This window comes from Candida margitis (assembly GCF_024628925.1).
Source record: "Candida margitis strain CBS 14175 chromosome Unknown scaffold30, whole genome shotgun sequence".
In the NCBI taxonomy this organism is placed as follows: domain Eukaryota; kingdom Fungi; phylum Ascomycota; class Pichiomycetes; order Serinales; family Debaryomycetaceae; genus Lodderomyces; species Lodderomyces margitis.
Window position 1 is genome coordinate 25,928 of NW_026261834.1, and position 21,696 is coordinate 47,623.

Here is a 21,696-nt window from a genome sequence, read left to right on the forward strand (position 1 = left end):
GCTTTCTATAGAAAATCTTTTATTAAATGTTTAGTTCTAGCTATTTCCGATTTGATTATTGACTTGGTCATTACTTCCTCTCGCGACTTGAATTGTAAGCCAACGAGTGACTCTTTTAGGAAGTTTGTCAAATTCGCTAATGGAAATTGGTCCGGTAGTAGCTTGATGATAACCGTTGGTGATATATTTTTGGCATAACTTTCAACAAAGTGCTGGATTGCTGGCTCCACAGGCTGATCTCGTTCATATAACCCCAAGTAGTACTTGAAAATAACTAAAAGACTTTCGTTATTGACCCCTGTCTGGTTTACAGTTTCCCACTTGTAGTATCGCTTTCGTTGTGCTGCGCGCTCACCCAAAGCTAGCCTTTCTGCTGTAGAGTAGTCACCAAAATCAAGCAACCCCTGAATGTCTTGTTTTGTGTAAAGTTTATGGTAAGCAAAGAGCGCCCCCTCTAAGCGCTTGTCGTCCAGCCCAACTAACTCGAACGACTTGAGATATAATTCAATAAACGTTTGGTTTTTTTGTTCCTTAGCGAAAGCTAAAAAGTTAACCCAGGATATTTTGGGCCACTTGTATTTGGAAAGATTGTTCATCTCCTTGTACTCGTCGTGTAGCTTTTTGAAAATTTCCTTTATATCATCATCATATAATGCAGTTAACGTAGTGAAGATTAACCCCAATAATTCACCTCTTAATGCACCATTTTCAGCAAATGAGGATTCAAGTAGCTCAATCCGTAATAAAGCATAGTCCTTTTCTCCCTTCAGGTCATCTGATAATTCGTTCAAAATTTTTTGATTGATTTCGCGGTACATTGTAGATTTTCGCATAAAGGCGTACCCCTTGTCTTTGTTTAACTTTATGATTTCCAAAATCAATTTGCTGTAATCTTTCTCCTCAAGGTGTTCTTTGGCTAAAAAGGTTAATGCATCGTCAACAAGGCTGACCTGTAAGTGCTGGAATAAAAAATCCTTATAAGCAGATACGAGTTCTGGCAGTTCTGGAATCATTTGATAGATGCGTGAGGCCTTTGCTGTTTGGCTCCTTTCAATCAATATTTCTATTACTGATTTGTCATTTCCAGAAAAAGTCCACTTGTCTGCAGCAATCAACGAATCAAGATCATTTTCTGGAACAAACTTGTAGCTCAATAGTCTTATTTCGGAGCTCATGTCATTGAGCTTCAATTTCTGTAAGTACCTCTTGGCCATATCGTCATCTTTAAAGTCCCACATATCTAGAATTTCATTCAATCCAGGATACATAAAGAAAGGGTATTCGTAGCCCAATAAACGAAGCGCCAAGTTAGGTTCTATAATCAACCGACCATCTTTTCTCTCAGTTAGTAGCTCTACCGGTTCCTGCTCAGTTAAAAAAGCAGCCATAGTTCTTAGAATGTGCACGTATGGCAGATCACCATGAGCCACAGCAAAAAAGTGTTTAAAATCATTTGACTCCATCGCCTCATGAAAGGCCCTATTAGCAACAGTTATTTCATTATCTTGATGAATAACATATAATGTTTTCTCGCTAAACACAACCATAGAAGAGCTCAGTTCGATTGGCTGGCCAGTCACTTCCTCTGTTGACTTGTCTTGAAAGAAAACGTTGATTTTCTGGATACGAAAGTCACATGAATGTTTTCCAGCGTTGCCGTTGTTTTCCAGTGTCTGTGGGAGGCTTGCATTGTCAATATCCATTACTAATACAGTGTCTAGCGATTGCAAAGAAGACACTACTATCGAACTTTTAAACATGGCAAACGCATACGGCCAATCAATAGTAACACCACCCCGAGGGTAGCCGTGATTCAACCATGTTAATGTACCTCTGGTTACATCTCCAGATGTATCAACGAATTGTGCAATGGAGGTGTTTTCGTCTGAAGCAACCGTGAGCAAGTATTCTTTCGAGTCGGGTGTACTAAAAAGTACAATAAATGGAGGAACATCAGTGTCTGACTTGTAATCAAATAGAGGGATGGTCTCTCCTGAGCTCATATCTAGTACTTCATAAGATTCTCCATTCGCTAGCAAAATCAAGTTGTTGAGGGGAGCCGTTCCCAGTATGATCCCTTCATGCTTGAACTCTCGCAATAATTTCCACGATTTATCAGAAAGCTGAATTAGTTGGATGCCTGATGGTTTTATGAGCATGATTGAAACCCCATCTTCCATTAGGCATATGTGTCGTATATTTTTCAACTGCCTGGCAGAAAATGGGCTGAGCTCTGGAAGCAGAAACACCAAAAGTGTACCATCGATTACAAGAAACAACTTTTGCAAGGCTGAAGACGTTACCAATTGCGTCACCTCCTTGTTTCCAACGGAAAGCAGAGTGATTTGCAAGTATTGGATCGCATCTTCAAACAAATGATAATGGAATAAGTTACCTTTTGAAGTTCCAATATAAATATTTCGATCGTGAGCCGCAACAGCAGAAATGCGTTCGTTTTCCTTTACAGGTAATTCATCTATCAAGGGCTCTGTGATATGAGGGATCATGAATGAGTGAATTTTTTTCACACACAGCTCATCAATGTGATTAAAGAAGGTTTTGGGGACTGAAGTGTTAGCTTTTTGTCGAACAAAAAAGTGTGCGCTATAATTTATGTGCAGGCGGGACATAGTCCCAGTGGCAGTTTCTTCTTTGATATACATCATTATATACACATGGGTACGCCATCATGTCACTACAGGGTTTAGTTTGAGGAGGAAGGGGTAACCGGTGGGAAGGCTAAGTTGTCTCTATGGGCAACGTATTCACTATCGGCATACCCCAAAATAGACTCTATCTGGTTGCTTCTATGACCCTTGATCATTCTTATTTCATTGGCAGTGTAATTAACACGACAGTGACCAACCTCAACCATATCTTGACTGGACAACTTGGTTCTATCTGCAACAACCTTTATCGAGACACATTCATTTTCATGGAAGTTTCCCACAACATCGATAACCCCGGCAGGTAAAAGACCTGCCCTATCTCTCCTTGTAAGAGCAGTAAAACATCCTTCGTCTATAATTAATGCCCCTTTGGTTTTCAAGCCATGAAGAATCCAGAATCGTTTGTCTGATTTGATTTGACTATCCTGGGGTAAACTAAGGAACCTTGTATGTAATGGGATTATTTTGTTTGCGATGTCTCTTTGCAAAATATCTCGTTGCTCTGCAATGCTAATTCCCTCCCTTTGAGACTGGATATGAGCAACAATGTCGAGAATATAATGCGGTTGAGTAGATAAAGTGATGATTGTAGTAACACCAACATTGGTGGCGAGACCGGCGGCAATCAATTTGGTCGTCATTCCACCCGTCCCAACATTGGAGCCTGCTCCGGCCTCGTCATTTGTGCTCACATTCAAATCGTCAATATTGTCAACTACCAAAATAGGTTCTGCGTTTGGGTTCGTCCTTGGGTTATCACTGTACAAACATTCAACGTCTGTCATGAGGAACAAGTAGTCCGCATGGATCATACCTGCAGTTATAGCAGATAGAGTGTCATTGTCGCCAAACTTGATCTCGGAAACGGATAAGGTGTCGTTTTCATTGACAATTGGGATCACGCCCAATTCTAGCAATTCGTTGATTGTATTTTGAGCATTCTTGTACTGAGTGTAATCCACTATATCGTTCCTTGTTATCAAGATTTGTGCTGTAGTCTGATCCATTTGTCGAAACATATCATTAAACAAGCCTATCAATCTGCCCTGTCCAATGGAGGCTAACGCTTGTACAGCAGATAGTTTAGATGGTTTCTTCTCCAAACGCATTACTTTCATGCCGAATGCAATAGCTCCTGATGACACTATGATAATCCTGTGTCCTTGACGACGAAGTTTGGTAATGGTTTCGACAATGAGGGCCATGTTTGCAATTCTGGGCTCCCTGGTGACAGCATCAACCAAGGATGACGACCCAATTTTCACGACAATAGTAAACTGCTTTTTACTGTCCAGTGTGCTCATTTTTGAACTGTTAGGTATAGAACGTGCTTTACTCTCAAGTGATCCGAAAATTTTCAGATTGACTCATTTGAAGATCGCGCTACCGGTAATGAAACCGGGCCGCTTCTTAATTTCACTCCATTTAATCGAACAAAGGAAAAGAAATGGTTAAACGTTTTAGAAAAGAGTGGCTGTGATCTGGTTATATTAGCCAAATATGTGAGGGGAATACCAAGCACTCATTTCACACGTATCAACGGTATTCGGTCAAATTCAGGTGCACATAATTATTGAAATGTAGCCACTTTCGGAACACAAGGATCAGGATCTTAATGGCTATTATTATACAAATCTAGTCAAGCAAATGAGGTTAAGATAAGTGTTTTCTAAAAGGAGGTGAGCTGATTCCATTGTGCCTACTTCGTATAAAGCTATTGCCTAGTTTCTTTTTTTTTTGCAACCACAGTTGCGAAATTTAGATAAGTATACGTGAAATAATCGCATGTTTAGGAGAAGCTTCTTGTCTCTGACAATACTAGGTAGTTCTGATCGCCAACAGTGTAAAGCACCTACCCCCCCCCCCCCCCTACACACACACACACACACACACACACACACTATTTTGAGGAGGTATGAATTGTTAAAAATTACGATATAACAGCTTTTTCATAGAGTTCATACAATTGGGCGATAATGAAAGTCTCAATCTAATGCAGCACAGAAGAAGAAACTATCTTGTATTTACCAGAGAGGTCCTACGGTAGAGTACTTCCATCATTATCTTCGGTGCGGCTTGGTTTCTCGCTTCATTTTTTAATGAGATCGAGCGCCACAATTATCGCTTCCAGCAAAATAGACATCCCCCCCTCCCTTCTTCAAAGATAGATAACATTAATGCATGGATATCTCATAACCCAACACCCTGTGGACAGTAATTGCATCTTGATGACAAATCAGTTCCCTAGGTAGTGTATTGCTAATATTTTAATTTTGTGTGCAATAATAAGTTAATAAAAAGGAGTACGCCACAGTTAATCCATTTGCAATTAATTTTCCACACTTGGTGCTAAACAATGATGATTGTTTCAAATTAGCAAAGACACCGCCTTTGAATTTACTACTAAGGATCTTGGACTGTATAGAACTTTATATGCGTTTATAAAAAGGGACTGTATTTTCACAATTCAAAATCCACTCCTGTTTGAGTACTTGCCAAGAGAAATTTTGACAGCGGTTGCAAATCCGATATGGTCAACTTAAAGAATTTAATCTTAGCAAAAGAGGAGGTGGGCAGACTCGCGACGGTCTCGTCAAATTCATCACAATTTTCAAACAACCCCTTGAACCCAACCAAGGATAACGATGTCAGTATCTCACAAAAAGAGATCCCTTCACAATACATTGACATTTCTAGTTCCCCTTTGACTGCAGAAGAAATCAGACAAAGAAACAACTCGTTAAGTTTTAAGATCAAGAAGTTGCTTTGGGATGGAACTGGGAAACACCCCAAGGAGCAAAAGTATTTAATCAAGTTGGACTTCTTCTTGTTAACTTCATCATGTTTGGGTTACTTTATCAAGAATTTAAACCAGTCCAATGTAACCACAGCATATGTGAACGGGATGGAAGAATACTACAGCATGAACAATAACCAGTACAACTACATGGTTACTTTATTCACAGTTGGGTACATCATTGGCCAAATTCCATCCAATATGATTTTACATAGGATATCTGCCAGGTTTTATCTCGGTGGGTTAGAGATACTTTGGCTGATCTTGACCTTGTTGATGATTACGGTCCCGCCAGCCAACATCAAAGGAATGTATGCGTTGCGTTTTTTCATTGGGTTTTTAGAATCGGGCTATTTCCCTGCTTTGGAGTACTTGTTGGGATCTAACTACGGTACACCAGAGTTACTGAAACGGTCGTCCTACTTTGCAATTAGTTCAGGACTTGCAGGAATAATCAGTCCGCTTTTACAGGAAGCTATTATTAAGAGATTTAAACACTCAAGTTTACCGCCTTTTAAGTGGATGTTTGTATTTGATGCAATAATCAGTTTCCCTATTGGCTTATACACTATGCTTGTTGATCCAAACACGCCACTGACAACAGACGCATTTTACTTTACTGATGAGGACAAGTTGGTTGGATTGGAAAGAAGACGGTTAATAGGAGCTCAACTCAACACGAGGCAGCCTTTCACTTGGCAAAAGATCAAGTCATTCTTCAACACCTGGCACATCTACGTATTTCCCTTGCTATTCTTGTGCTACAATAATAGCTGTGCTGCAAATAGCCAACCGACTTTTCAGTCCTTTATGAAAAACTACTTGAACAAGCCTTCAAGTGTGTATAACACGTGGCCATCGATCCTAAGTGCAATTGCCATAGTTGTAACAATATGCTTTGCTTATGTGAATGACATTTTAGGTGGAAGGAAGAATGTGTGGTTTGTCAATGCCTATTTCGTTTGCTTGGTTATAGGATGTGCGTTACTTGCATCCTGGAGCATTCCAATAGGATTACACTGGTTTTCATACTTCTTGGTTGGTGTGCCCACAATGTGGGGTCAGCCATTTATCTTCTCCTGGGTCAATCGGTTACTATTTGCCGACGATTTGAAGAGAAATTTTGTTGTTGTTGTTACAAATACGTTGGCGTATGTGACTGGTGCTTGGGTTCCTATCCTTGTTTGGAACACCAATGACAAGCCTGAATATTTTATTGGATTTACATACACAGCAACTTTGGCTTCCGTTGGGCTAATCTTGACACTAGTAGTGCACATTTTGAGTATCAGAGATGAGAAAAGAGCAGCAAGAGAGAAAGATGTTGAGGAGAGTAGCACTTCAATCGAGCTAGACTCTGATTGAAAATTATATAGATCTATAATGCTAATATATGCTATCTTTGCCTTCCTTTTCCTTGAAGATGGAATCTAAATCTGTGTGGTCTATATCTCTCCAGTACGCTAGTTTATAAGGCAAATTTTGGGGTAAATACTCGGGATAGTTTTGCTCAATCGCTTTTACAATAGCTCTAAACAATATCTTGTACGCTCTGGAGGTAAAGTGAATTCCATCGCACAAGTAGGCGCCCAATGAGGGAACCTCCCCATGAGGAGAATCTTTTCTAATAGCAAACAACTGCTCCTTAGTCCAGCCACCATCTTTTCTAAACCCTTCCCATAAATCAATAAACGGAACCTTGAACTCTAGGCAAACACTTTTTGCTGCTTCTGAATAATGCAAATATCTCTCACACGTCACGGCTTCCTGCTCCTGTAGGTACTCAAAACACTCAGCTCCAATTTTAGGATCATGCAAGCTAGGTCCAACCACAATTGGTTTCACGTTGTTCTCTAGTGCTAGTTTAACCAAGAATGCTATGTTTTCTTTGTACCTTGGTAACTCTACTGGCTGGATGGAATTTATACCAACAAAACCATCATTGGTGCCAAAAAATATGGTCATCACTTTCACATTGTTCTTTGACTCATTCAACTCTGCTTCGAGGATTTTGGGAAGAATCAACCTAGCGTGTTCTGAATTATATCCGCTAAAGCCACGATTGAGAATGTCTAATCGTCTAATGTACAAATCCTGTAGTTCAGGTTGTAGTGCAAACCCGTCCACAATTTGGTTACTGTACTGCGTGATCGAGTCACCAAACAAGATCAATTTGTCGATATTCATGGGGTTTTAAGTCGAAGCCATTACTCGTTTGTGCAGTTTTCAAATTTGCGTCTAACTTCACTGATACAAAAAAAAACACGCGAGGGAGAAAGAGCCTCCTCTAACAGGCTGACAATTTAAATTACTTACAAACACTAAATACGAAATTCACCGTAAATGCAAATAGCTCAATGGATCCACAACACCAGATAATCCCCCAAACCATCATCTAACCCGTCTATGATACCATTGAACCAAAACCCGATCATCACTACTAGGTATATCAAAATCAAAATCACACCTTTAAAATAGTTAGACTTGCCTTCAGCGTAGATGTAAGTGAATAAATAAATTGATATCAATGTTGCAATGATGTCCCAGCGTGGAAACACAAGGGAAAATATCTGCTCAACATTGACAAAATCTTTCAAAACGGAATAGACCACGAGGCTAGGAATTTGTATTAAAACCACTTGCAACGCATAAGCACTACCAATCTCCATCGACAATGCCACGTTCCCACCGATGGCAAAAGAAATGGCGTTAAGAAACTCAGTCGTGTTCGGAACTAACGCAAATATGGTCAATCCCAAAAATTTCGGATCGATAGGGAAATCAGCAAGAATTGAGTCGACATTATCAACAAGAATTTCGGCAATGATGGCATACAAGACAGTGGCGCCTAATAAAATTATCGTTGACTTCTTTTTCGACCAGTTGGGCGCATCATGCCCTCCTCCTTCTTCAGCATCCTCCTTCGCTTCCTTGGTCACGTCAGCTTCAGAAGCGGAAATTATGCTGTCAACAGATCGTCTATCTAGGTTACGCGGTGGCACGACTGACAACCTTTGCTGAGACTCCAGCCGCTTGCCTTGATCCAAACCTGCTATACTTGCCAGGCTTGGCATTCTCAGATGTTCCTCTTTCTTCACTGCTTCGTGCGAGTTTGTTGCCCAGATTAACGACGCGTGTGTTCTCAAGGTGAAGAATAACCCACAAACATACGCCGCAAACAATGCAATGGCAACGATGAGTGAGAATGGTTTAATCACTTTATAATACAAAGGATCCAATGTAAACGATGGCTGAGTAAACCGGCACTTTGTGCAGTCATCAATTCCGCTTCCTTCATCACACCCATTGCATTTAATTTCATAAGAACCGTAAATCTGGTAAAACAATGATGGAGCAAACATTGTAACCATAGCAAATAGCAACATTGTTGAAGAGACACCAGCAGAGCGCGGGTTGTATCTCTGCGTTTTACGCTTTAATGCCCCTCCACACATGGACAAACCAGGAAGAAGCAAAACACCACCAAGGATAGAGCCAATCATAGAACCCTCGACCAATTTGCCTTTGGATTGGTTCAAAGCAACGCAGTAAAGGAAAATCTCGACAATAGTTGAAAAGAATGCATTTATGACAGCACCAACACCCATCGAAGATTGTGCTGAAATTGAAGCCACTGCTTGTCCAATAAAGTAGGCCAAGGGAATAATCGAGAATAAACATAAACAAAAGATGGTGTTTGAATCAGTCAAGAAGGACTTCCAATGCAAAGATTCCTTTAAGAAATAGAAATCGACAATGACAAACAAAACCATAAAAAGCAAATTGATGAAAAAGATGTTTGTACCATCAATAGTGTATTTATAGTAATGCCATCCGCAACACCTATAAGTACACAACAATATCATCTGCTTCTTTTTCTTCAACGATGGATCCTTTTCTCTTCTTTTGTAATATGCCTTTTCCATTTCAAAGTCCAACGCCAATGGGTGACGCCTCACATGATCGTTCAATGTTGATGTGATATTGGCCATTGGAATGGTAAAGACAATCAACCAGCTTAGGAAACCAAAAAAGTAGGAAATCGGCTGCACTATGACATAAAAGTACAAATAAAATGCGATTCTTCCCGCAGTCCAATCCCCACGTCCAAAAAATCTGACCTTGATATCATTACTCTCATCGTTGTCATATGCATCACCATCTGGATGCTGCTCACTCTGTTCGTTGTCTACGGCCAACGAATTGTAGGCATCCCTCAAGGGCCTTCCCCTGTGATCTTTCATTAGCGGTGTCGACTCTTCCGCGGAGCCAGTGTAACGTCGTGGCGGTGCAAAAAATAGCCTTCCTTCTTCTTGCAATCTCCATTGGTGAAACTCATTAAGAGTTCTCCCCTCCAACTGGTCCTCATCCATATAATTCTTATCCTTGTTCAAGAGAACAAATTTTCCAAAAGGGTAGAGCCAATACCTCCCCAATCTCAAGAACGCTCTCACGTATAATCTCAGCCCCGAACCTATGGCAAAGCCAGAAAATACAAACACAAACAAAGCACCAATTAGGCAAGACACGTATATCAACAAACCTGCTGTTAAACTCCACATCAAATTAGTAAGCCTTACACCCCAAAAAATTCTCGACGAGGTGGGGCGTCGTGGATCAAAATCATGAATATCCTCGTCGGCTCTTGTAGCCACTGATCTCTTTTTCTTATACAAGGACGGTTTCCAGATTTTTATACCAAAAGGGTGGGTTTCATTAATGGCATTTTGCCTATCTTTTAAATTCAAGGACTCGGTGGATGAGTTTGAATGTATTGACCCGTTTTCATCAGCGTCTCCGGCACCATCTCCATCTTCGCCATTAACATCATTATCTTCGCCTTGGATGTCTTCTTCCAAGTCTAGCTTATCAGTACTTCCAAATCGTTTCGGATCCGTTGCCTTTAATCTCCGAATATTTTGTTCGGCCTCGTGCAAGTCTCTGGCAATCACGGACTCAATATCCGCCAATTCGTCTGGTGTCCTTAATGGTGTCCGTAACGGTGTTCTATCAGAAATATCTTGATACAGTCTCATGGGACTCTTGCTGTTTTTCCGCTGCTGAAAGGCTCTCAATGCGTCGTTATATCCTTCAAGGTAGTCCTTGTCGTTCTTATTCTTGGGATCTTGCTCCTCTCCACTAGGTCTCTCACCGTTTTCATCGGCTTGTTCATTAATATCATCATCAACTGAATATATCAATTTAGGGTGGCTAACACTGCCATGTTTCTTTAATGACGGCTTCGATTTTCGTCTCTGTACACTCGTTGACCTGTTTCTCGAAATGCTTCCAGCAAGCAGCACTGTCGAGGAACCAGGATCTCGTTGATCTTCGCTGAGCGCTCTTCGGGGATTTGGCTTCGACAGTCCTGAAGCAATTGGTGTGGACATTGTCTAATGCAAAAGCTATCTCTGTTCTAAATGTATGGACAGCTTTTCGTCGTGCATTGTCCATGCCCGCATATAATTTATTCCCACACTTTTCTCTTTTTTCTCTTCTTGCGGGACTTTATCTCAACGCACGAGGGTCAAGTACACACATTGTAAAGTGATGTATTTCTTTTACTATACAAAGTAGCTAATTAATCACCCAACCTGTGTCCTTTGCCTTTGAATGCCGTTCCACTTCCACCAAACCAGGAATATCCCGTGGTGCTACCAGTCGGTGTTACTTCTCTCTGAGGTTGATTTCTTGAGAAAGACGTTGTCACCCTGTTGGAAGCGCCAACACCAGGTGTAAATGCTGTAGTCCTCACAGACGTATTATTGGGGTATGATAAGAGATTGTACAACCACTGAGGAGCCTTTAGGTAACCCTTGTCATATATGCTATCATCAATATAGTCAGCCTGAAACCCACCAAAATGTGATGGAGTATCAACGTGAGTCATTCCGACCCTTCTACCTTCATCGTTTCTCTTTTTCTTTGACATTCCATAAGCTCCCGGCAACAAGTTGTAAATCGGCATGGTGTTCAGCTGCACACAAAGGTACAAGTACCCACTTATAATCCCAACTAAAGTATCGATAAGTGACACCGGTCCACCAAGAATAAGCTTCACAGTTAAATTACCCAAAGGCAAGTAATATGCCTTGATGGGAATTAGACCTAGCAAGTTGATCCTTGCATTCTTTAAACTTCTCGACCAAACATAAGTCAAACACGCTAATAAGTTTTCATGTGGAAAATACGTTGCCAGTGAGTAGTTACCAGTGATGGCCTCCAACGCTAGATTAGACACTTGTATGCACGAGCCGCACAATATGATAAACCACAAGTAGTCAGGAAAGTTTCCCTTGAATTTACCTTCATGGGCCTCCAAGTGATTGGAAAAGGTGTAGAAGAAATAAGTATCGAATAAGGCGTTGATTCGGTTGGGAGACATGATACCAGGTGGAACCATAAACGAGGTGACAAACCTGTACCATCCCAAAACAGTAGTGGCAACAACTTTGAAAATGTCAAAGTACAGCCCGCGACGAACCACAGCTCGAACCAATGCATACTCCTTCAATAGCTCGCCAAGATTGATGTACAATGAAGGAAATGCTGAAAATGTAGTGACCCCCAAGCATGCTAACACGGTGGATATAGTGAAAAACCGAGTCACTGGTGGAATGCTTTTTATATTCTCTAGCAATGCGTTAGTCATCTTGGTCTAATCTGACGTGGCGTTGAGCTTTTGACACTTATTTTTGAACATAAAAAAAAAAACTTTAAAATGAAGAAAAGTTGTTGCAGAGTTGAAGAAAGACTTGCTCTGCAAAGACCACACGAGATGAAATTGGTACGGTTTTTGATGAACATACCCAACTCCACAAACCAACCTGTTACGGTTGAATTGAAGAATGGAAATATTATAAATGGGACGCTTTTGTCGTGCACACCACTGATGAATCTAAATTTAAAGAATGTCAAGCTACAACAAAAGTACCAAGATCCAATCTTGTTACAGTACATCAATGTAAGAGGAAACCAGATAAGACAGATTTTGCTACCTGAGGATTTGAATATCGACAGTGTGTTGGAGAAAGCACAAACAAAGATAAAGGGTCATGGGGCTGGTCCAAGTGCAAAACCCGTCAAACGAGGCGGGTTGAGAGGTAGAGGTAGAGGAAGAGGCAGGGGGCGTTAGAGCAGAAGACAATTTTGCTTTTGCATTAGTTAAGTTTATAATTGGTTTCGGGTTGAAGATTCCACGGCTATGCCGAGCTCTTCTTTCTATATACAAAATATTCTAAAACCATGTCGGCTTTCTTTGTTCTCTCTTCTTCAACAACTTCTTATAGCCAGGTCTTGCTTTGGCGATAGTCTTGTCCATATTCTTAATAGCTTCCTCCCTCTTTTTGAACTTCTCTTCCAACTCAGCCTGGTCAGCTCTGCCGGCTGGTTGAACCATTCCTTGCATCCATTTCTTGTTGACGTACTTGTCTTCATGGAACTTCCTTGGCGTTGGAGGTAAAAGGTCATGTATGCCAAACTTTTTAGCTAACTTGAACAAGTCTGCTGACCTTCGGCGTGAGTATAGCGAGCTATGCCATCTTCCTGTTTCAGTATTTTTATTAGGGAAAAAGGGATTCTTTTCCGGGTCAGACGTCACCGATGGACCATTTTTATATTCAGAAAAGGGCCTTGGTGGGTATTTTATGAAAAAGTTATGTAGCTTCTGTGGAAGCTTTGCGAATGCTTCCTTGGCTGTGAGAGACATGGTCGTTGGTGAATGAGCTTCAGGGGTTTAAAGAATTGAAAAATGAAAAATTGAAAGAAAGAAAGAAAAAAAAAAAAATGAAAATTATAACTTCAATTGGTAGCTCTATACGTCTATTCTGGACCATCAATTATACACTTTACAGTGCCTTTGCCCTCTCTCACAGTGTCATAAGCCTTAATAGCATCATTGAATGAAAATCTGTTTGTAATCAACTTTTCAAAATCAACTATAATGTGCTCCTTTCCTTGGCCGTAATTCTTTTCCAAGATTTTGATTGAGGTGGCATAATCACCATATCCGTATCTAAAACTTCCGTATAAACGAATGGCTCTGGTAGCAAACTCAATAATTGGGAAAGGAACATCACCCCCAGCATTACCAATTTGGGCAACTCTTCCTCCATCAGCAACAACCTGGATAGCCAACTTGATACAAGGAGCAGCTCCACTACATTCCAAAACAACCTCAGGCCTAATGCCACCAAAAGCTTTGAGCAAATCCTTGTAGTCGCCGGTTTTTGAGTTAAATACGTGTGTAGCAGCACCAATATCTTTTGCCAATTTCAACTTTTCGTCGAAAATGTCAACCACCATGACATTTTGTGCTCCGTAAACCTTGGCTGCCGATGCTGCCAATAACCCAACAGGACCAGCGCCAAAAACAACCACGTTTTCTCCAAATGTCAAATTGACTAACTTGATGGCGTGGACACCAACGGTTAATGGCTCAACCATGGCACCTAATTCCAAGCTAACACTGTCAGGTAACTTGAAAAGGAAATCTGCTGGCGCCTTGTAGTATTTACACAAGGTCCCTTGAGCACTTTCATCGTCCGGGTTGACTGGAGGAGTAGCAGCAAAGACCATGCATGGGCACAACTCATACTTTCCAGACTTGTATTCCTCACTGTATCTTGATGGCACACCTGGCTCGATTGCAACCCTGTCACCCACTTTCAAATGTTTAACACCAGGTCCAACTTTGCTGACAACACCTGAGGATTCGTGACCCATGACCATTGGCTTTCTCAATTCAAATTGACCAATTTTACCATGGGCATAGTAGTGAATATCTGACCCGCAAATCCCAGTCTTTTTAACTTCGACAATAACATCTAAGGGTTCCGTGATTTGTGGAACTGAAAGGTCTTCGAACGACAAATCGTCGATCTTGTTAAGCATCAACGATGGATTACCGTGTTGAGAGTCTGGCATGTTGGCTGTTGAGGAATAAAGGGAATAGTTGAGAAACTTTTGTCCAGCAGTGAATAAGTAGAAATGTTTGACTCTATTTATAGGTATAATAAGTGGTGAAATATAAATGTTACACAGAACTTAGATGTGCACAGGTTGCTTTCCCGCGAGTATCTGTTCTGTATTGAACTGCACCCCCCCCCCCCCCCCCGCCCGGCAGAATCCAACATTTGAATGGTAATATTGTGTCTGCTCCCTAGTAATTTGGTCTACATATGATACAGATCGAATCACAATTGGAATTGTCTGGTGGGGAGTGCAACTCGGGAAGATCAATCAATTTACCCCATCACCCCATTCTTTTCTTTTTGTCAAGTTATACATAACAATAGCAAAGAAAAAAAAACATTTGACAATTTCTCCGAACAACATAGTTTCACCGAATATCTGACTTTGTCTTACCTAACGCGGTGGGGCCCCGGTGACTCAATAAACAAATGCCAGCATATTCAATATGAAGCCAGAGATGAGATGCGGAGTGAGTAATCATCCTCACATTCTTTACACTTAAAAATTACTAATAAACAGACCTCTCTTAATTTCTATACAGGAATATTTATCATGATTTGGTTACTGAGCCAAGGCAACTATTCAGCACTGATGCTTACCAAATGCTCTATTTAGCAACATGTTGCAAAGCTTCCAAGACCTCCAACTCGATGTTAGCTTCAGCGGCAACGGTTTCGTCACCCGATTCAGCTCTCTTTTGTGCATCGGCAATCAAGTTCTTGACAGCACTGGCATCAATTTGGTCTGGTTTAAAGGCCTCAATTGCACTTATGGTCAACTTGTTGCCTGGTTGTACCATGGCAATACCTCCACTGACAAAGTATTGTTCTGTTTCGCCTCCTTTGGAAATGATTTCCAACAAACCCGGTCTCAATTGTTCAACAATTGGAATATGGTTGGCCAATATACCCAAATCACCATTGACTGAAGGCAAGTTTACTTGTTCCACCTCTGAATCAGCGTATAAAGTTTGGAAAGGTAATGCCAATGACAATTTCAAAGCATCTGAAGATGGTGCAGCTTCAGTGGCGTAAGTTCTTCTAACAGCCGATATAGATTGTTTGGCAACTTGACGGAAAGATTGTCTAAACATTGTGACTGTGCGAGCTGTAGTAGTATATCCTGGACGAAATTGACGTTGGCTCTCTTTACGTTGGGCTGGTTTTTTCTTTTCTTCTCTTTTTTTTTTTCAATTGGTTGACCGAAAAGCGAAAAAACATAAAGGTGGTTGTATGCAGTACTTTTTTCCTATGCTTCAATATAATTGGCAGGCTAGACTTCCTAAAGAGGAATGATGTGGAAAACAAAAGAAAAAGGAAGGGGAAAGCAAAAGTTAATCGTGCGTCAAAAAGTATACAATTCTACACATCTAATTACCAAATTGATTTAGAAAATTGTCAACGTCAAACTCGTCGCCAAGTTGAGCGTTGTTAGTGTTGTTTGTGTCGTCACCACCGTCAAATCCGCCCTCTAGTAAGCTCATATTCAAGCCGTCTAATATCAGTTCGTCGTTTCCCAATAAATTATTCATGTCTAAATCCATGTCATCTCCATTCTCAAGCGGTTTGTTTTGTGCTGATTCGACTTTGTCACCTTGGGCGTCTTTTGCTGTATTGTCAGTCGCCGTATTTTGCTGGTCCTGCTTACCCGTATCTAAGCCGTCAATATTGAAGTCATCAAACACACTATTGTCGACTTTATTGGCACCATCCAAGGGCATGTTCAAGTTCAACGAATCGTAATTCATGGAGGACAAGAAGTCATTCTGATCGTCAATGTTGCCCCTCTCATCTTGTCCCAAATCATTCATATCAAAGTCCATCAAATCATCAAAGTTCTCAAACTGATCCGGCACTTGGTTCAGGGATTGCTGATGTTGCTGCTCTTGTCGAGCTTTCTCTTCTGCCTCCTTCCTTTGTCTCTCCTCCGCCTCTTCGCGTTCTTTCTTTTCCAACTCCTGCTTCCTCTGTCGTTCCATTTCAGCGGCTTCTTTCTCAGCCTGTGCTTTTGCCTCTGACTCTGCTTTTGACCTAGCTTCGGCTTCTAATTTTGCTTTTGCAGCGGCCTCCTCTTCCGCCTTCTTTTTTGCTTCCATTTCTTCTTTCAAACGCTTCGCCTCTGCTTCTCGTTTCTGCCTTTCTAGTTCCTCTTTGATCTTCAACTCCTCTTGCTTTTGCTTGTTCTCTATCATAGTATCAATACACCACTTTGCGTCGTTGAACTTGAAGATCGTTTCGTCTAGTATTGAATCAAATTCATTGATGTGGTTTGTTAGTTGCTTGATTATTGTTGGCTGTATTAATTGATTGTTGGGACCCGTTATCAAGGCACTCTGCTTCTTGTTATTATTGATAACTTCAAATACAAAGCCCGCTGTCTTTAGAACCTCATTGAGGGATGTTTCTAGTTTGGTCTGTAGGTTGGCTGACATCGTTAGTTTGTGAAGGGCTGGACTGGTGTGTAATCAATCACCTCCGACGCACTTTTATTTTTCTTGTGTCGCAAAATGACACTGCACTTTTAAAGAGTGCAATCAGTCCAAACTAAATTGAGTTCACCTCAGCGTACTTCAGAATCGATAGGGGTGTGTAAGGAGGATAAAAGGGCAAGATGGGAGCCACAATGAGGTCATGCCTAAAAAGGAGATGTTACAATTTGAATACACTAGGAACGTAGATGTTATTTAAGTCTATCAAGTCAACATTTGTTTTATCTCTTCCTTCCTTAGATTGTGTTATTCTTGAACACCGTTTTGCTTAATTCAAAAGTTAGACTTACCGCTTCTAAACTCAAGTTGTTTGAATATTTTGCATAAAAATACTACCAAAATCTTTTAAGTAATCAATTTGCATGGTGCCCTTTTGGTGTAATTTTTTTTTCAAAGTTTAATTGAAGCTTAAGCTATCATTTCCTTACCACCTTGAAGATGAAGGGACAAAGGCTATCACCACACCAGAATAAAATGACTTGGCCTCCTTTGGGTTTGCAGTCACGCTCGGTAGCACCAACGCTACCATTTACAATCGCGTTTTCTTTCAATTAGCATTATACGCGTTTATGAAATTTCAAATGTAAACAAATGGAAAAACCAAACTTTTCGTGGGCAGTAAAAGAAGCATCGTTTTCAGAAAGACGTAGTTATACTTCAACCTCATATAACAAGTAATTACTACCCAGTCACTCATTTTCAGTGTCTCACATAAAGCACATCCTTCTTCAATCCATTCGCTATATTGTTAATTTCAATCGCTCGTTAAATAACTCCTTCCCTCCCCCTTAGATGCTCAACACTTCATTAATATCAAACGATGGCCCCTTGGGTGACATATGGCTTGCGGCAAATTACGACAAGAAGCTAACCAAACACCAGCTCCTTAATACAGATATTGTTGAATCGGCAAAGTACATCAGTAATCGTACTAGCGCAAGTCACGACCCCGATTCCCCAACTGAAATGGATGCTATCACGTTGCGTTTGTCCGGCCAGTTATTATTGGGTGTAACCAAGATATATTCGCGCAAAACAAAGTACTTATTGGATGACATCAATGACGTTTTGTACAAACTTAGAGCTGTGTTTAGAATGTCGAGTGGTGTTCAACTTGGACCAGATGGATTGTCCGCCAAAGTCAACTTGCCACCACAACATACTACAATCTCAGACTTGAATACAATTACCTTGAAGGACCAAGTCACAGGGTTTGACTTGTTATGGCAAGAAAACTTGCAACTCGAGGAAGAGCCCATCAATCCTTTGGATACAGTCTTCAACAATGAAAATGATGCTTCGAGATTCGATACCTCTGTAGGATCCATCGAGTACGGTAGGTTGGAGAACGTGGAAGATAATGCTGCAGATAAAGACGAAGATATCAACTTGGACTTTGATTTAAACTTAGATGATGGAAGGGAGAGTTTTGCAGGCTCAATCGAGCTTGGGAGGAATGTATCTAATGTGGGAGATGACGAACACAACTCTATATTAGGAGATCTCCACAAATCAAACAACATATTTGAACTAGATCTTGGCCAACCGTTACAAAACATTGATGATTTTGATTTCGAATTCGATGACGGCTACGTCTCATCCTCAAGTCTTGCTAACAACGAGGTGTCACCAGTCGAAAACCAACAAACTTCCATCCAACCAAGAGCAAGATCTAGACCAAGGCAAAAAAGAACAAGAATAACCGATGATGGAGAGATGGTTGTGGTGAATAAGAAGTTGGTGGTAGATTCCGAAGACAACTTGCAAATATCACTAGACAGTTTGAGAGACAATCAGCAAAACACACTAATCCACGTCAACTCCAAACAATTGACCGGTTCAAAAATGTCAAACAGTGACAAATTGCTACTAATTCAAGAATTATCACTTCCAGTAGCGTCAAAGAAGCGAAAGTTATGGGATTTTAGCTCGGATTTACATTTTAGGATACCGGTGGAACAAGATGACAGTGACGATGAAGGTGGGAATAACAGCTCAACTGACGACAGTGACGATAGTATTGACAATTCCATGGACGATATTACCATGTCAGATAGCGAGAGCGAAAAGGAAACACCTTCAAAATCTCGCAAGGTTGATGGCGAAGACGATAACGAAGACGATAACGAAGAAGAAGAGGACTCAGCAGATGAGTCTTTTGGTGAAAATGGCGTGGAAAATGTTGCCAAGAGTACAAAGCAAGCAGCCGATGAATTACAAGACTTGTTCAGATTGGACGCAAGTGTTTCATTCAAGGATTTTGTAGAGGCTGACTCAACGGCAATAAGACCATTGGGGTTGAAAAACAAGAAATATGTGAATTCTAAAAGAGAAGCTTCTAGATGTTTCTTTGAAGTATTGGTCCTTGCAACTAATGATTGTATCAACTTGCACCAAGAATCTTCAGACTTGAGCGTCCCTACATCAATCAGCATCACATCAAGAGACAACTTGTTTAACTATGTATAACTATAGACCTTTATCAAAATTACTTTCAGAAACCTCCCAATTGTAATTCTCGTTGATCGAGTAGAGTGAAATTTGGCTATTCTTTATAATCAAAATGTCATCGTATTCAGTGAATTTGACACATAGCACAGGATCCGTCTCTTCTACTATCCTCAACAACGGCGAATACAATTTTTTGGAAATATCCCAAAGGTCAACGTAGTACTTTTGTTTGAATAAGCCCACTGTAATGAATTGGTAATCAGCATGCGGCCTTTTCACGATATGCTTGGCCACATAGAACATAGATAGTATTTTAAAGGGTGCAGTCTGCCCTTCTTTCCATAAGCGTAACTGCCAATCTGAATGAGCCGATATGATCATGTCTTTGCCAATACTCTCCACAGAATTGATTACAAGACTGTGTTTATCTTCATGAATCAAGTTTAATTCCTGGTTATATATCTTCCCGTCAAGACTAACAAGTACCATCTTCAACAAACGCTTGTTGATTTCGCCTACAAACATGTCATTACCAAGATATACCGCGTCCTTTATCCGTACTCCACTGGCTTCATCGCTCAACTTAACCGAGTACTTTGGCTTATTTAATAAGTTGCTGGACCAGATATTTAGTACACCATCCTTTGATAAAGTCAAGATGCACTCATTGGTGTCGACTTTAACTTGTTGTAGCAAAACTAATTCGTCCAAATGCGGCTGCCACTCTCTTTTGGTTGTTAAGAAGCTCGGAGGTGTAGATAATGAAGGTGATTGAATTAACGCAGCAAATTCAATCTCCCAAATGCACAATGCACCATTACTCGAACTGCCAATAATGCGACCGGTGTTATTCACATCGAACCTTATCTTTGTGATGACAGAAATGCAAGATAAATAATTTACTGGAAGTAGCTTATCGCTAACCTGATCAAAAACAATCGCATCATAGTTATCCGTAGTCGATTTTGTATAGCAGACAACAAATTGGCCTTCCTTGTGGGGTGAAACATCAAGATCTATAATTTGCCGATCCAACGTAAACGAAAGCGTTCTTTTGATAAAAGCTGAATTTGTTTTAGATTCTATTTTCGTTTCGCTCAAGTTGATTGATTTGTTGATTTGGATCCGGTTGACGAGCTTGACCGACTCTATCAATGCTTCGTTTAGATCAAAAGAAGAGATCTCTTTCTTGGTCGAGATTGATCTGGTGGCAGTCATTTCAGTATTGCCTGCACGCGTATGGCCAGTGTCGTCGGTTGTCGCTTGAATTGCCACATCAAACCTCGTTAGCTGTCGATTATCTGTTAGCGGCTGGTCTTTCAGCGAAGTCACAACTGGGGCAGCGTAACTGTCCAAGTTCAAACTATTGCTGTTTTCTGTTGTGGTCTGCGTCGAAGCGTCCACTGCCGTCTTTGGCCTTGGCATTTCAACAACCAGCGCGGATTGCCCATTCCTTCTTTGCTTTAACTCCTGTAGCCTTTTCCTTTTTTGTTCTAATAACTGCTGTCTTTCTTCTGACATCTTTCCATTTTTGTATAACAAGAAATGTGTTTGATGTAAACAACGCGTCGATGTTGAGATATTTTTTTCAAAAGTTGTAGGATACAGACAGAACAACCACAATGGACATTGACGATATCCTTAGGGAATTCGAGGAATCATCGACAAATGAGTTGCAAGCATCTACTTCCAACATTTGTCAGGAGCTCATTACTGTGGTGACGAATGAGAGAATGGCTCCAGAGCTTCTACCTTACAAGGCATCTTTGATGAATTCAATCTTGACGCATATTTCAAACCAACAACAGTATTTACTCGATAGTCATGAGTATGGCGAGATGAATAGCGCGAATGGGGTTATATCAAGTGATTTCAAGTTACAGTTGATGATTGTTGAAACCGACGTTGAGAGGCTAAGCTACATTGTTCGATTGTATTTGCGTACCAGACTATCAAAGATAAACAAGTTTACTATTTTTTACATCAATAAGTCCAATAGAGAGGATGATGGAGGAGGAGATTTGTTATCAGCAGAGGAGAAAGAGTATATTCACCAGTATTATCTGTTGTTGACTCTGTTGTACAACAACTGCTTTCTCAAAAAACTACCGCAAATATTAACCTTCTTGGATGATAGCAGTGGAGGACAAAACATGGTCGTTGCTCCAGACCTTGACCAGTTTGTATTTGTGAAATGCACATCCGAAGCACTGATACTACTTCACTTGGAAGATGATGAGTTGGAGTTGGTTAAAAACGGAGTCTACGTAGTCAAATACAGCTTGATCAAACGACATTTAGAAATCGGAGATTTGATA

The 21,696-nt window shown here is 40.7% G+C and overlaps 14 protein-coding genes across 14 annotated transcripts; 4 read left to right on the top strand and 10 right to left on the bottom strand. All coding sequences in view use genetic code 12, as the record gives it.

Annotated features, from left to right (window-relative positions):
• Positions 1-5: 5 nt before the first annotated feature.
• Positions 6-2,507, bottom strand: CANMA_003532 (CORVET complex subunit; the record flags this gene model as incomplete). The annotated part of the gene is made up of 1 exon (XM_051815716.1): positions 6-2,507. One exon carries the CDS (start codon positions 2,505-2,507, stop codon positions 6-8), a length of 2,502 nt encoding a protein of 833 aa, XP_051670820.1.
• A 197-nt stretch (positions 2,508-2,704) lies between these two features.
• On the bottom strand, positions 2,705-3,973 carry PRO1 (glutamate 5-kinase; the record flags this gene model as incomplete). Its single annotated transcript, XM_051815717.1, has 1 exon — positions 2,705-3,973. One exon carries the CDS (start codon positions 3,971-3,973, stop codon positions 2,705-2,707), a length of 1,269 nt encoding a protein of 422 aa, XP_051670821.1.
• A 1,226-nt stretch (positions 3,974-5,199) lies between these two features.
• On the top strand, positions 5,200-6,831 carry CANMA_003534 (uncharacterized protein; the record flags this gene model as incomplete). Its single annotated transcript, XM_051815718.1, has 1 exon — positions 5,200-6,831. One exon carries the CDS (start codon positions 5,200-5,202, stop codon positions 6,829-6,831), a length of 1,632 nt encoding a protein of 543 aa, XP_051670822.1.
• A 21-nt stretch (positions 6,832-6,852) lies between these two features.
• IAH1 (isoamyl acetate-hydrolyzing esterase) lies at positions 6,853-7,653 on the bottom strand (the record flags this gene model as incomplete). Its single annotated transcript, XM_051815720.1, has 1 exon — positions 6,853-7,653. One exon carries the CDS (start codon positions 7,651-7,653, stop codon positions 6,853-6,855), a length of 801 nt encoding a protein of 266 aa, XP_051670823.1.
• Positions 7,654-7,820: 167 nt separating this feature from the next.
• CANMA_003536 (uncharacterized protein) lies at positions 7,821-10,856 on the bottom strand (the record flags this gene model as incomplete). The annotated part of the gene is made up of 1 exon (XM_051815721.1): positions 7,821-10,856. One exon carries the CDS (start codon positions 10,854-10,856, stop codon positions 7,821-7,823), a length of 3,036 nt encoding a protein of 1,011 aa, XP_051670824.1.
• Positions 10,857-11,047: 191 nt separating this feature from the next.
• CANMA_003537 (uncharacterized protein) lies at positions 11,048-12,118 on the bottom strand (the record flags this gene model as incomplete). The annotated part of the gene is made up of 1 exon (XM_051815722.1): positions 11,048-12,118. One exon carries the CDS (start codon positions 12,116-12,118, stop codon positions 11,048-11,050), a length of 1,071 nt encoding a protein of 356 aa, XP_051670825.1.
• Positions 12,119-12,244: 126 nt separating this feature from the next.
• Positions 12,245-12,601, top strand: CANMA_003538 (mRNA splicing protein; the record flags this gene model as incomplete). The annotated part of the gene is made up of 1 exon (XM_051815723.1): positions 12,245-12,601. One exon carries the CDS (start codon positions 12,245-12,247, stop codon positions 12,599-12,601), a length of 357 nt encoding a protein of 118 aa, XP_051670826.1.
• Positions 12,602-12,703: 102 nt separating this feature from the next.
• CANMA_003539 (mitochondrial 54S ribosomal protein mL59) lies at positions 12,704-13,174 on the bottom strand (the record flags this gene model as incomplete). Its single annotated transcript, XM_051815724.1, has 1 exon — positions 12,704-13,174. One exon carries the CDS (start codon positions 13,172-13,174, stop codon positions 12,704-12,706), a length of 471 nt encoding a protein of 156 aa, XP_051670827.1.
• Positions 13,175-13,287: 113 nt separating this feature from the next.
• Positions 13,288-14,391, bottom strand: XYL2 (L-iditol 2-dehydrogenase; the record flags this gene model as incomplete). The annotated part of the gene is made up of 1 exon (XM_051815725.1): positions 13,288-14,391. One exon carries the CDS (start codon positions 14,389-14,391, stop codon positions 13,288-13,290), a length of 1,104 nt encoding a protein of 367 aa, XP_051670828.1.
• Positions 14,392-15,046: 655 nt separating this feature from the next.
• On the bottom strand, positions 15,047-15,532 carry ATP16 (F1F0 ATP synthase subunit delta; the record flags this gene model as incomplete). The annotated part of the gene is made up of 1 exon (XM_051815726.1): positions 15,047-15,532. One exon carries the CDS (start codon positions 15,530-15,532, stop codon positions 15,047-15,049), a length of 486 nt encoding a protein of 161 aa, XP_051670829.1.
• A 276-nt stretch (positions 15,533-15,808) lies between these two features.
• On the bottom strand, positions 15,809-16,870 carry CTA26 (Cta26p; the record flags this gene model as incomplete). Its single annotated transcript, XM_051815727.1, has 1 exon — positions 15,809-16,870. One exon carries the CDS (start codon positions 16,868-16,870, stop codon positions 15,809-15,811), a length of 1,062 nt encoding a protein of 353 aa, XP_051670830.1.
• An 849-nt stretch (positions 16,871-17,719) lies between these two features.
• On the top strand, positions 17,720-19,396 carry MCD1 (kleisin alpha; the record flags this gene model as incomplete). The annotated part of the gene is made up of 1 exon (XM_051815728.1): positions 17,720-19,396. The coding sequence occupies one exon, from the start codon at positions 17,720-17,722 to the stop codon at positions 19,394-19,396; it is 1,677 nt and encodes a 558-aa protein (XP_051670831.1).
• A 25-nt stretch (positions 19,397-19,421) lies between these two features.
• Positions 19,422-20,899, bottom strand: CANMA_003544 (uncharacterized protein; the record flags this gene model as incomplete). Its single annotated transcript, XM_051815729.1, has 2 exons — positions 19,422-19,472; positions 19,526-20,899. The coding sequence occupies 2 exons, from the start codon at positions 20,897-20,899 to the stop codon at positions 19,422-19,424; spliced, it is 1,425 nt and encodes a 474-aa protein (XP_051670832.1).
• Positions 20,900-21,000: 101 nt separating this feature from the next.
• Positions 21,001-21,694, top strand: SLD5 (DNA replication protein; the record flags this gene model as incomplete). The annotated part of the gene is made up of 2 exons (XM_051815730.1): positions 21,001-21,648; positions 21,689-21,694. 2 exons carry the CDS (start codon positions 21,001-21,003, stop codon positions 21,692-21,694), a joined length of 654 nt encoding a protein of 217 aa, XP_051670833.1.
• Positions 21,695-21,696: the final 2 nt, after the last annotated feature.